The 15,165-nt window shown below is 30.7% G+C and overlaps 2 protein-coding genes across 2 annotated transcripts; one reads left to right on the top strand and one right to left on the bottom strand.

Moving 5' to 3' along the window:
* Nucleotides 1-515: 515 nt before the first annotated feature.
* LOC133315236 (uncharacterized) lies at nt 516-1,457 on the bottom strand. Its single transcript, XM_061516816.1, has one exon. It carries the CDS (start codon nt 1,455-1,457, stop codon nt 516-518), a length of 942 nt encoding a protein of 313 aa, XP_061372800.1.
* A 5,712-nt stretch (nt 1,458-7,169) lies between these two features.
* Nucleotides 7,170-7,430, top strand: LOC133315235 (uncharacterized). Its single transcript, XM_061516815.1, has one exon. The coding sequence runs from the start codon at nt 7,170-7,172 to the stop codon at nt 7,428-7,430; it is 261 nt and encodes an 86-aa protein (XP_061372799.1).
* The last annotated feature ends 7,735 nt before the right edge of the window (nt 7,431-15,165 follow it).

The raw sequence follows: 15,165 nt of genomic DNA, 5'->3' as shown, positions 1-15,165 counted from the left end.
AATCCTCTGTGATAATCTCAGTGCAGTACTCCTCACTGCGAATCCATTGTTTCATTCTAGAACAAAGCATTTTGAGCTTGACTTGTATTTTGTTCGAGAAAAGATAGTTAATGGCTCTGTTGCGGTTTACCATATTCCCTCTGTTGAGCAGATTGCAGATGGTTTAACAAAGGCTATATCCAGTTCTAAGTTTGCTGACTTCAGTTACAAACTCACTCTTCGTTCCTTCAAGCATGAGTTTGTGGGGGGGATGAAAGTGTAACTGTACTAACGGTTAACTGTTAGTAACAGTATCCGTAAAAGTAGCTTAATTAGTTAAGATTCAGTTCAGCCTTTTGTATATATAAACCAATGTAACAGATAGCAGTGTATTCAAGATTCATAATTCTCATTCAATACTAGATCTCTTTCTTCCTCTTTCTCTCATTACTCAGCTTCTGATACCTTACATAGAGCTCGTTATCTTTTTTTTTTTTTTTTTTTTTCTTTCTTGAAAAAAATAAAAAAACAATTATCTACTGCGTAAGAGTAAGAGTGTTGAGCAGTGCAACACGGGAATTGATCAAAGCCCTGAAGACTTTATCGCTAACAGTTTCGATGCCACAAATACATCCCTCCAAATCCCGCATTCTCTTCAAAAGTGACCTCACCTCTTCATCACCCTTCTTTTTCAGATTCCCCAGGCTTTCCTGCTCCTGAAATTCTTCGATGCCTTCATGTTCCTTGTTCACTCTCCTACCTTTTCTACACAACTTGATCATTTGCGTCCACGTCGACAACCTTCTTGACGAGAACGACATCGCGATCCCATTGAACAGAGCAACTGAAACGGACACCGTTACACTCATAACATCTGCAATAACACGACCCAGTTCATTATCTTCAATATTGGACGCCAAGGACACGGGAACCTGCTGCAACATGCCATATTGTTGATGTTGTTGGGTGACACATCGAACACCAGACACGAGCTTCTCCATTTCTTTGGCCATTTTCTTCTTTGCCTTCAAGTACACAACCACCTTGGATTCGTCTCGCTTCCTTGTTGCCATCTGAGCTGAAGAATGCTCTTCCTTGAGAGCCAAGATGGATGTTTGGAACATTCCATAAGCTTCAACGAAGCGGAGGAAATCTTCTAGAAGCTTCTCGACCCAGGTAGGATTGGAGCGGAAGGATTCTCGTGTCTGAGGGAGCTGGAGGATGTCTCTAAGGGTTTCATGTGTGTCTTTAAGAAGGGTCAACCCATGAGAAAGGTTTGTGGATGTTTGTAGATGGGACTTCGAAATGGAAGCCCATATGGTAAGGTCGTTGATCTCATCCTTGATCTGCGAAATCAAAGGGTGAGATCTGCATGGAAGACTGATGGACCTGATGTGATGGGATATGGGTGGTTTCTGCGATGGACGGTTAGGATTTTTGTTTGGAAAAGAAAGGGAACGCCGGAAAACGCCTACCATGTCGTTTTGTTTTTTTAAAAGTAGCGGTGAGAAACTATGAATATCTAGAGAGAGCTTTCTCATGCTTTGGCGAGCATGAAGGGATTTGGTTTTGAGTTATTTATATACTTACACTACACATGCACGCGAATTGATCGAGGAGAACGTAGACGCCACTCTAGCTTTATGCTCTCTTAATATATACTAATTAATTAAGAAAAAAAATGTATTATTTGTCTAAAAAATTATATTACAAAATTCTTGTCTGAAATCATGTGTCATATAAATTTTAAATAAATTGAAATTCATATTTAAAAAAATAAGATAATAATACAAAACAACTTCTTACACCTCACTTTTTTTTATACTTTTATTTTATACATTTCTTTTAAATTTTTTTCCCTTCTAATTTTAGTAATGATACTTATATATTGAAATTTTCACATTTTTTATATTGTATTCTTTGGTTAAAAAATTAACGAAATTTAATAAATTATAGTTTTTCATTTTAAAAACTAAAAATAATACATAAAATATAAATATTATTATTTTGTAAGGAAAAGTATAAACTCGGATATAAAATATAAAGAGCTACAATATTAAATATAAAGAGATGGGAAGGACTAAGGAGAGAAGGCGCAAGAACGGGGTTGGGGACAGTGAGAGTAAAAGGTCAAGATGGAAAGGAACTGGATCTGAATAATCTGATCCACCCATGAATCTAGCTGTTGATCGATCCTGTGAATAACGGAGGCGCTCCTAGTTCCTGTTCTGTCCCGTCGAAACGGGGATACCACGTGGTGTGATCCGCTGGTTTCATTACCCCACTAACAATATAAATGAAAATCTTATTTTTCATTAAAAATATTTTTTAATTCATTATACCATAAAATATAACATTATATTATATTATGTTGTATTGTTTTTTTTTTTTTTGGTATACGTATTGTTTATTATTTGATGTATAATATATAGTAGAGTAAACATCCTTTTTGATCCCTGGCAATATCTACGAAATCTTTTTTAGTCTCTGACAATAAAAAAGGACCAAATTAGTTCCTAAAATTATGAAAAAAGGACCACATTAGTACTTATGTCAACTCCTCCGTACTAACGTGGCCCTTTTTGCATACCGTTAGGGACCAATTTGGTCCCTTTTTATTGTCAGAGACTAAAAAAGATTTCGTAGATATTCTCAGAGACAAAAAAAAATGTTTACTCTATATAGGATTTAAAGCTTCTATTGTAACAGGAGAGGAGAAGTAAAGTCTTTCTCGCGTAGACATAAATTCAATAAACCTATCATTAAAAAATAAAATAAAATAAAAGCAACTTGAATTTCAATGGGTCTGTAGCAAGAGATTTAACTCTCTTGTTGCAGGAAAAGTTTTACACCCTAATATATATTTGAAGAAGAAATAAAAAATAAAAAATAATGATTTTAAATAATAAAAATTAAAAATTGATACCTCTTAAATTATTTTTGTTCAATACATATTATATTTTAAAATTTAAATACAATATAATTATTAGGGATAGAAAATTATACTTATTCTATCTATCAGTTGAAATTTTGATATATCAATATTAGAGTGGAATATATAGAATAGCTATGTAAAAAAGTATATATAATATTTATCTCTAAATATTATACCATACTGTAACTTATATTTCGAGTAGTTCGAATTATTTCTGTCTATTTATCTGCGAAATTACCTCACTCATTGACTAGTTCTTCACAAAGTGACAAAAATTACAGCGTGGAACTGGTGGACCACGCGGACTTGAATTGCAATCTTCTGCTGGACTGGCGACTGCTTCTGCTTGTAGCGCAGTTTAAGTGTTGAGTAATGTTATCCATCGGCGTGATCTCTGCTGTAATGTCTGAAATTAAATCTTAAATTATTCATGGCTTTCCAGTGTTTCTATAATTTTCTAATAATCAACGCGTGTGGGTGAGTGGATCTTCTTACGTGGAAAAGTGGTCATGTGATCATTTTATTTGATCAAAACCATTTATTTAAAAATTATATATTTTTCTCTCTCTTATCTCATCATCAATAAGTGATTGTGATCAAATAATATGACCACTTTTTTAATTTTTAGATGAGAAGATCCAGTTCCCGCTTCTAATTACGCGGATATTGCATCCCTTGGAACTCGAAACTTAATTTGATGATGGGTGCTTCAAGAAGATTATTCAGGGATTTATTGGTTATACGCGGGGTTTATAATTTCTAACAAGATTTTGTGCAAATCGAGAATCCCCCAAAATATTGTCAAAATCTGCTTAAAGTCAAACAGTTAATTAGGTTTGAATAAACACAGTCAGTGAGTTTTCTTTTGTGCGGCGGAGAAGGATCTCTTGTGCCAATTGGTGCTAAAAGTTATTTGTTAAAATAAAACTATTTTGCGTTCCACTCAGATGTTGAGCTCGAAATTGGAGGTTACTTTGAAACGTAATTAGACCTTGGTTTTCCTTAATTAAAATTGAAACGATCATTTATCATATCGTTAGGAGTTGTAGAAAAAAAAAAATTAAACCTTTTCCAAGTCGTAGGAGGACGACTGGACCAGCAATCAAAATGCCAAATAATCATGTTCATATGCTTTGATCGCTGGACTCGGTTTGATGTTGAAATTCAGTGGCGGACCTACATGGGAGGCTAGGGTTGGCTCCCCGCCTCCCTTAGAACTTGGGGAAAAAATTTATATGTGGATGCTTTGGTGAATAAGCACAAGGTGAACTATATGTTTATAAAAGAAAAAAAAATTAGACTGTATAAATTGTTAACGAGTTTGTAGAAAATAACAATTAGAGAAGTCCATGGTGCTTCGCTGCAAGGCATATGAGAAGCCATATGAATTAAAAAGACTTTGGAAACATAAACCAAACAAATAAAACAATAATTAAATAAGATATAAAATCAAAAACACTTCGACAGAAACTGGTTTAACAATTCAATTAAAAAATTTAACTGTGTAAAATAAGACAAAAAATTAAAATTAAAACCATTTTGTATTATTAAAAAATAAAACCATTTAAATTCATGTGATATGAAGTCGAATATGGATTGACAAAAATATAATACATATTAAGGCAAAAAAATCATGTTAGATTTTATAGTACATTTAAGCTAACTTCATTCAAAATATAATTAGAAATCATATTCGGTTTAAATTGTATTGTAAATATTTTTATTTATAATATAATATTTTTTATTTTCATCCCCTATCGTAATTTTTATACCATTTTATTGAATGCTTCTTAGTTCTTACCCGTTTATGAAAACTATAATTCAAAAGCAGCTGTGTTAACAAGCTAGTCCTGACCGTTGATTGGAAATACAGACTGTTCAGAGGTTTTGGGGAATAACAAGGATCCAGGCAATGCCTTTTATTATCCTTTAATTTAGCACTAGGCCCGCATCTAACTGTTGGTTTGCGTGTCGTATTGTACCAAACTAAGAATTATGCCCATACAGACCAATAATGAACTACTGGGATGATCAATTTGTATAAACTAATCTACAAATGGATATAAATTAACAATGAGTTTAATGTTTCTTATCTTGTAAAAGATGAATTTATCTCTATACAGACATAAAGTGTGTAGACTTCATATTTTTTTTCTTTCTCTTCAAATAAGCTCCATACACTTTTATATATGTATAAAAACTAAATTTATTTTCTATAATATTAAAAACATTAAATCCATTAACAATACGCCCGAAACTGGCCACGGAAGACTCTGACCTAAAACAGAATTCTATCCAATTAAATTACGTTATATATCACCCCGCGTCTATTTGATAATAAAATAATAATATTTTTAATTTAATATTATTGTCATTCTTATTTATACATAACTTATGAGCCATTGCTGACCTTCGATTATAACTCGTGAAGAATAATTAACAATAAAAAGAACTCCCCCGGTGTAGGAAAGATGGCATTTAATATTGCATGATTAGCAACTAGATATGACAGTTAGGCATGTTTAACAAGTTGCCTTCACTCTTCAAGACTTAGCTATTAATCAGATTATATTAGTCTTAGAGAGATGGATTCTGTTATAATAGCAAATGGGGGTAGGCAGAAGCAACTGGCAAGTAGAAAACAGAAATTGATTTCTAAGTCATTTTGCATTCCGTTGTGGACCACAAATACAGGCGTTCAAGTAGGGCATATCCACTTAAAAAAACAAAAAACGTGGGGACATAAAGTCATGTCACTCACCCCATATTAAAATAGGATTATATTTTTATCTTATATTGTACGAAAATAATTATCTCATGTTATAGAAATAAAATTATAAGTGAGACTCACATGTAAGAGTAGAGAAAAGATAAATATAACCCATAAAAATAATGATATATATCTAAACAATTCTCTTGTAAAAGGAAAGGTGTAATGTTGAATTTTATTAATCATTTGACTTAAGATTTTTTTAAAAATAAAAAACATTTTATTCTTTAAAAAATATTTTTATATTAATTACATAGGAAATTTAAACTCAAAATTAAGTATATATATATATATATATATATATATATATATATATATATATATATATATATATATATTTTAAGGTGCAACTCTTCAACTTTAAATAAAAATATTAATTTAAAAAAACAATACTAGGGAACTGGACTTATATGGTAATATCTGAGTAAGTAAATTACTTCATTATCATTGTTATTATTATTAAATTCGTAACTTACTCTATTAAAGATTGAGTTGTCATTACGTTAATATTTTAAAATTTATATCATTAAATTAGTCCATAAAAAATTTAAAACATCACACTAATATTCCAAAAAAATTGTTATCAAATAAGTTTCTTAAAAATATAATTCGGCATTAAATTTGTTCTTCAAGGAATTAATTTGCAGATAATTTTTTGAAAGAAACAATATGGTGACAGTTTATATTTTTAAGGAATTAACTTAATATACTTATATTTAAAAAGGGGAAAGGATTTCTCTTGTTGATGAAAATAAATTACGGTGAGCCCAAAACAATGTTATTTTGATTATGAGGCAGAAATTAAGGTATTTTTGTAATTATAATATACTGCAGGATTATATTAGTTTTTATCGTTATAATTTTTTAATCTTATGACCCACAACGACGTTGTTTTGAGCTCACTGAATATAACTTTATCTTCGATAATCGGAGAAATACTTTTGCTATTTAAAAATTAATATAGTAGCACTCAAAGCAATGCCGAAAAGAAAAAATCCGCACCGCAGCAAAAGCCATGTAGCTTTCTTTCACGAACTGCCATATGGACCTTTTGTTATGGGCCGAATTTAAGAACAGACAGATGTCCTGATGGATCAGATTTTTCGGCCCATTTCCTCTAGGGCCTCTCTTTTCGTCTAAGTAAACCGTGCTCCCCCTACGGATAAGGCATAGGGATATGGCTCAAACCTCAAAGGGATAAGGCAATAACAAAACGTCTGAAATTAAAATAAAATAAAATAAGAATAGTTACATTAGGATAAAAAATAGAAGAATTAATATTGATTTATTGAATTGAAGTGATTGAAAGAGAAAATCGGTTGCGTGGCATGGGTATATGTCGCCACGTAAATTGGAAAAAACACTTGTCGAACTTACAAAGTGAAACGAAGATATATATAAAGCAAGAGGAGTGAGGGGGTGGCCAGCTTGTGGTGGCATAACTGTGAGAAGCAAGTGCATAGTGATGTGGTGAAACTATCCTCAATGGAAAAAGAGGGTGAAAAGCAAAGACTAGGGGAAGGACCCGAAATCTCAAGGATGGAGCCAGTCACACATGGTGCCTATGGTGGTGGAATGTACGGAACCGAGATAGGGCAACCTGAAAAACAAACAAAGCCACCAGCAAGTGAGAGCCAGAGTGCTGATGGCCCAGTTGATAAGGACACTATCAAGCTCAAGCACAATCCTCCTCCTTCATCTGGGGACCGAGATATAGACATCACTGGCATGTCTTATATCCAGTAACAAAATATATGTGAATACCAACTAGTATAATGTTCAGGGCGTTACTTCATCTTTTATGTTTTTTTGTTCTTTTTTTTTTTTTCTATTGCTAATGCATGATTTCACCTATCCAATTAGTTTAGTTTGGGTAAAGATCTTGTTGATGTTGTTGAGGTTAATACATGGTTTTGTTTATGATGGTTTTCTTCTGTCCCCTCCCCTTAGTAGTGGATCCTCATCCATATCTCCCATAATGTTGGTGCATGATGTGAAAGATGAGGGTTAAAAAAGGTAATTGCCTCTCAACTTTCTGGTTATAAATTAAACCTTTCCTTTTTTAGATTTTTCTTTTCTTTTCCTGAATATTTTTATTAACCCATTTGGTAGCTTATATTTTTCAAATAACAAAAATAGAAGCAAGTTCGTTTGCACCTGATGGGACCCCGATCTAATGAACACGCGGGAACACATTAGGTTATACCATTTACAAGATAAAAAAAGAAGAAAAAAAAGACGTTACATCACGGTAACTTTAAATGAAGAAATTCCTACATGTTCTTGAGTAAAATTTTTTATGGAATATATATCTTTTTAATTACATTAACCATTACTATTCTTCAATAATAATTTTAATGTTATAGCAAATGTATTATATGATATAGGTAAGAACTTACCTTTTCTTTTATTTGGACAATTTCACGTGACACTTTATTTACATAAGTATTTACTCATGCTACTTCTGGGTGTATATGGCTAGGATAGAATGCGAAATTAAATTTGAGCACCGCGAAGTTCCTTCTATTGATGTTAAATCAATTCATTGATTGCCGATCATTCGTTATACCCGAAATGTACCAAAATGATTTTTTTTTCTTTTGATTATTATAAACGAATGAATATTTATTTATTTTTTTCATTCGAGAAAACTTACTACTGAAGTATTATAGAAAAAGTCATAAATCCGGGAGGGAGAAAATTAACTAAGTATATTACGAATTTACACATCGTCTCATACTCTTTTATCACCTAAACTGACTTAAGAGGGGAACGAGGATTTCAATCAACGAACTCGTGTGTCTGTAAATTTCGTTCTAGCTACTAGCGAACTCGCGGGTCAATAAATTTATTATTCTCTTTCAGTTTCAATTTTGTGTTTATATTGTGTGTTCACTTGCATGTCAAATTTAAAAATAAATAAATAATAGTTTTAAATAAATATAAATTCAAAATTAAATTGTTGGCGGTAGATATTAAGTTATGTCCCAATATCATTTCTACATTGAAATTGTAAAGTTTTTAATTGGAGATTAATGGAAAATAGAAAGTCTATTAATGATATTGGAATTATACTTCCTAAAAATTATACTTTTCAGTTTCTTCCCTCTCTCAATTACTTTTATAAATATCAAATTTCGAAATGATATTTTTATTTTTCCTCTCAGCGTCTTTTTTAGCTCCAATTTTTCCCCCAAATCTCATCCTTTTCTTTCCCTTCATTCATTCTCATTCGATTTTTCATTTTCTTGAACATTAGTCATCAAACTCGATTACCTCTTTCAAGTCAAAGAGGAAGCAAGATGAGATCTTTAGCAAAGAAAGGATATAAATGAAAAATTACTTGAAACAACTCTAGCAACACCCTTTGAGAACCAAGATCCCTCTTCTTCATTTATCAAAGCATCTATCTCATTTTTAATTTCCCTCTACATGGCTTGCTTTCCTTGCTTCTTTTTTCATCCACTTTCATTGACCCTTTGTTATCTTAGTCCTAAAAGAGCTACCTTTAATGGTTCAAGTAATAGATTAATTGTAGGTGGCTAGTGACTAGCATCTTGGAACAATTTATAAGAAACTGTCTAAAAGTTTAACCTTGCATGCAAAAGTTAGAATCTATGAGTCACAAGTCTGAGTGTAATTTGTGAGTGATATGTAGATCAAGTACAAACTTTCTTAGCAAATAATCAATCTCCTCAAAATGTGGAAAAAGGATTTCAGGGGTATTTTTTATATTTCTTTCTCATTTATGCTTATGTTTCAGGGGTATCAGTGAGGACACTGTGGAAAATGCATAATGGTGAAAAAGGAAAAGATCAAGGCTTTATAACAGTGGAAACAAACAATCTACCATAAAACCAATGTAGAATAACAAGAGACGAGAGGAACATCGAATAAATCTGTATATTGAATTGATTCAGGAGAGTACAATATATAAAGAAATACTAATGTGCTTAGCTGAGACCTAACCTAAATCCTAATGAAATAAGAAAATAAATCTTTACAAATAATAAAGATATTCTTTCTAACACCAACATAATCAATAAAATTAGGGTTAAAAAGAAGAACGATTTGTAAGAATATTATGTGGAAGATTAAGATATGAGTTATCCTCTTTTATTTGTATACGGGGTTGGAAATCAAGTCATGTAGTCTTCTTCTTTAATTTTTTTATATATCAAATCATATAGTCTTCTAAACTTTGCGAGTTATTATATTAGTGGCGGTAATTTCTTGAGATGCGAAATCATATGTTAAACAACTGTTTTTTATAAAAAAATCTGGCCAAGCATATTAGCTATTTAATTAAAGGGCTTTGCATGTCTGATGTCGCTACAAACCTTTATTGTGTGCAGCAGACACAAGCAATTGGGTCATTTGCATTTTTCTTTTTGAAAAAAAAAACATATCAGGATACCGAACTGTATCCTCGTGTTGTTGCAGAATTTTTTTTTTTTTTTACAATGACAGGAAAACTATAAAACCCTTAATTAAAACTATTAAACTTTCGAGCATATCAAGAATTAGGAAAAGAAATAATTATACTAATATTATTTTATTATTTGAAAATAATTAAATAATAATATTAATTTGTTTTATTTAAAATAATTAATACAATAAGTTGGTCTAAGAGTATTTTCTTAAAATATAAATCTGTATTATTTTGCTAAATATAAGAACAACCTATTTACACATTTAATTATGGGAAAAATGTTTCTGCAGTTAGTGCAGATAAGTTATCTGCATTTATTCCCAAAACGACGTCGTTTTGGTATTGAAATCTTAAAAAATTATAAATAGAAAGACTATTATAACCCTGAAATAAATTAAAATTACAAAAACACCATGATTTCCGCCCCAAAACGACGTCGTATTGGCTTACTGCAGATAATTTATCTGCAGTAACTGCCGAAAAAACGAACCCTTTAATTATTAGACTTTAACAATAGAGGGTATTTTAATTATAAAAATATTAAAACAAGATTATTTATGTCTTATAAGTTATGTTAATTTTTTTCATTATGTGAGAATTTAAGAATGCCACTTTTTTGGTATTCTTATTCACAATTTTAATTTGTAGAATTCTTATTTTTCCAAAAAAAATTTAAGAATCCTTGTACCAAACATATCTAGGATTTCAAATATAAATTTATGTGAATCTAAAATTTATCCTTTTACCAAATATCCAAGTTTTAAATTTTCACATGTCTGTTAGAAGGTTAGTTTAGTTGGTCAAAACATTCGAGTCAACAATAGCTATTCTACAAGCAAAATTTATATTAAATGCAAGATCATGGTCGCATTCTACACATTCTAGACGCCTTTGAAATTTTGAAATGCGACCAGCTAACACATGCATTTTATACTATTTTATTATTTATTTATTAAAGTACAATAATTAACTATTTAAAAATTATATTTTATTGAATATTTTTTAATTTTAGTTATTGATAAATTCCGTGGAAACAATCGGTATCATTTGTCAAATTTAAAATCTTATCTGAACAAGTGGTTTCCTTCAGGCTTCAGGTATAGGTGGAAACCGACTTTGTTGCGGCGAATGTGAATATTAAAAATTATTGTTAGTAATCAACTTATTTATATATTTTTTAAAATATATTTACTACTAAATAAATTTCGTACGAGTTTTATTAAATAACAAATGAACTTAATTTATGGGGAAATGGTCTATCATGTTATATGACAACAAACCAATTTTTCTACACACATAATTTAAGTTGAGTTCCACCTTTGATTTTTTTTCTCACTCCACTATTTAATAGATCCCACATATATCATGAGTGTATAGGAAAATGATTTATTGTTAGGTAACATGATAAAAACAAAACTCTTAATTTATTCAATAACTTAAAATTTATTTAATAATACTATTTTTCATGAAGGGAATCCGGGTGGGCGCATCTTGGAACACCGATCAAAATGTCACTGTTAATCAAGTTTTTTACCTAAATGTCATGCGAACAGTGTTATTTCTCAATATGTCACGTGGGCAAGTTCGCTGGACATTGTAGAGAACTCAGTTTGCTAACGTGTCATATTTCTAGTGAATAACAAGTACCAAGTTAAAAAAAAAAAAGTACCAAGTTCGCTACATTGGGTGGCAAACATAGTTGTAGTGTCCATTAAAAACGTGACATATCAGCAAACTAAGTTCACTACAGTGTCCAGCAAACAGAAATATCTTCAGTACTACTGTAGTACTGAAGACTCGGTGCATCATTTACTCAATTTAGAAAATATAATATATTTTTTTACCATTTTACCCTTCCTTGTATGGTTATTTTTTTTAAAACCATCACCATTTTCTACTTTTAGTAAAAGAGTACATACTACAGTAGCATCAAAGATGTGCTCTTAGCAAACTTGCCCACGTGACATATTAAAAAATAACACTGTTCGCGTGACATTTAGATAAAAAACTTAGTGAAAAGTGATATTTTGGTCACCGTTCCGGCGCATCTTCCTCTGACCACCCATGCATTCTGGAGCATTCTAGCATTCTACACCAGGGCTTATGATGATTTTGTTTGACCATGCGGGGCCTCATCGTTAATTGGTTAAAAAAATTAAATCTATGAACTGTTATAACTAAAAATTAATGTAAATTATCTGACCATATGTTCGAGCGATTATTTGATGGGCCGGGTGGATACTGGGCTGGCCAAAAATGAAAAATAAAAAGAATTAAGAGGGAAATATAAAAAAAGAGAGGGGTTTAATAAACTTTTTTTTACCAAAAAAGGAAAAGGAGCACAAATCTTTTGATGGGTCAGGTGTATATTAAAATTTTCCCATATGTTCATAACATATTCAGTCATTTCGAAAAGTAATTGTCACCAATAACGGTTAACATAAACTGATAAGGATAAATGGGAGTGGATCCTTTCATGTGCTAATTAACATGATCATGTCATGTGGGGTAATCATAACTATACATGGGAGAGTTAATGGTGATAAGGGAGGAGAGAGAAAAAATATAAGGATAAGAAGTTACACATTTATTACCGTTGATTTAATTATTAATGGTTAAGATCCTCCCACATGACATGATCATATTAAATTACACATGAGATGATCCATTTCCAGGATAAATTATGATAATTGAATTGGTCCGGAGTTAATTTTTTAAGAATTTATTGTTAGCGAGTTACTTATAAATCTCTTATAAGTATTCGTGAAGTTTAAAGATTTGTCTCAACTTTCAGATAAACCAGCCATTCTATATTTTAAATTTTTTATTTTATCCAAAATAAAATAATAATAAAAATAATATATATATATATATATATATATATATATATATATATATATATATATAACTCAATGAGTAGGAGAGTTAATGGGTCGAGCCGAACTTTGGTATTAAAAGGCTAAACCTGTGTTTAAATGTAACAGTCTGTCCAAGCCTGTTACCTGTTATGAATATAATTTCAGCCTGTGGTCTGCCTTATTTACAAAAAATAAAAGTCTAGTTTAGCCTATTAGCCTGTTAAAAAAAAAGTAAGACAACAAAAATTTATCCAAACAAAATATACAATCAACAACACTAGTAATTTCATAAATATTCATAAATTTAATGTATATCCAAACAGCATAATATAAAACAAAATCATTCAAAAAGTATGTTTAATTAATAAAATGAGATGAAATGGATTGAGAAGAGAGAGAGCTATCACAAGTAGTATAAAAAATATAAAATAAAAAAAAAATTAGTATATTAGGCCAGCCTTGGAGGCTCTAAGGCCGAGCTTTTGAATTAGAGCCTGAGGCCTTTTTATTAAACGAGCTTTTATATAAGTCCAAGTCTGGTTCCAACAATCAATTGTAGACATGGAAGCTAAGGCCTTCACGAGCCGAACCAAAGGCCCCTATAAGGCACCTGACTCGTTTAGCACCCCTATCAATGAGTATAGCTCAGATTGGCAACTGAGTAGGTTGGAAGAAAATCTGTATTCGATTGTTATCAAATAAATCTTTTTTTTTTGGAGAGGGGGAAGAGCTTTAATGTAATTGAATCTTGATTCGGGTCTCAAGAAGAGAGTTGAAAAAAGAGGTAATTAAGATTGTACAATTTCAATAAATATAAATATAAATATATATATATATATATATATATATATATATATATGCAGGTTATTTCTTAGTCTTACATTAAATTTTAATTGTTGATTTTTGAGTATCTAACGATTAAGATTTATGTGGTCATATTAGATGCAGGCAAAATAACGATTAAGATTTGGTACTAGATTTATTATTCTTATACTGATGCAAGTTGATTATGTTATATATATATAGAGAGAGAGGTAGGATCTTTTGACATTAGTGTCAAATAAATTTCAACTTTGACACCTCATCCGAGAATCATTAGATAAAAAAAGATCAATGACTCTGATTTGTAAGCATGTGAAACCATTGATCTTTTTTGATCTAATGGCTCTCAGACGAGGTGTCAAACTTGAAATTTGACACCGGTGTCAAAAGATCCTACCCCATATATATATAAATATATGAAAAAATATATTTTTACGGCCACTTTAAATAAGATTATCTACAACTACTATAAAAACTATGTCGTTTTGATTAATGAAAGGTGTTTATGTAATTTTAGGTGAATTAATGAAGGGTGTTTTTGTAATTTTTTTTTATCATATACATTTTACTGAAATATCCTTCATTATCTCACTTAAAATTACAGAAACACCCTTCATTAATCAAAATGACATAGTTTTTGGATAGTTTTAGATAACCTTATCTAAAGTGGCTGTAGAAATATTTATCCCTATATATATATTAACTTTTTTATTTTTTTTATCAATCCTTCGAACTTCCAATATTGGGATATATTAGGTGTTAGACCAGAGACATGCAATCCTGTGAAAGGATTGGATTACTGAATGCTGTTAAGAATGACATCTTACTTAAAGATCGGAAGGAAATAAAAAAAAATCATAAATCATAAAATCGTAACCGTATATCGATAATATTAAAATCACATGAAATATAAAAATGTATATGACAACAATTAATTCAAATATATACAATAACTATTAATCTAAATCATCGTTTAATTAAAAATATCAAATTATACAGATTAATTTAATTATTATTTTTTATTAATTATAAAAAATTGCTTTGCTAATTCCATTAAAAAAATAATGAAATTGAAATTCACAATTTGTACTGGAATATGTAAAAAAAATTAAAAAAAAAAAGGCAAGATAAGATTGAGACGTGTAGGTGTACGATTACCTTTTGATGTGTGAACTGACTTTGAGCCTTTGAGGTGCTGGTATGAGATTGACTTGTCCTCTATGCGAGTTGGGTGTTTTGTAGTGGTTTCGGTCATCTATATGGTGAGGGGTGATGTGTGACTTGCACAGAGTAGGTAGAGAGTGAAGAGGGTCTCCATTAAAGCAGTTTGGCAAAGTAAAGAATATGCTGAGCCTCCCACATCGCACAT

Source organism: Gastrolobium bilobum, unplaced genomic scaffold (genome assembly GCF_033153095.1).
Source record: "Gastrolobium bilobum isolate Gb01-03AN ecotype WA unplaced genomic scaffold, APGP_CSIRO_Gbil_v1 utg5152, whole genome shotgun sequence".
NCBI classification, from domain to species: domain Eukaryota; kingdom Viridiplantae; phylum Streptophyta; class Magnoliopsida; order Fabales; family Fabaceae; genus Gastrolobium; species Gastrolobium bilobum.
This window is presented reverse-complemented; position numbering and strand designations above follow the sequence as displayed.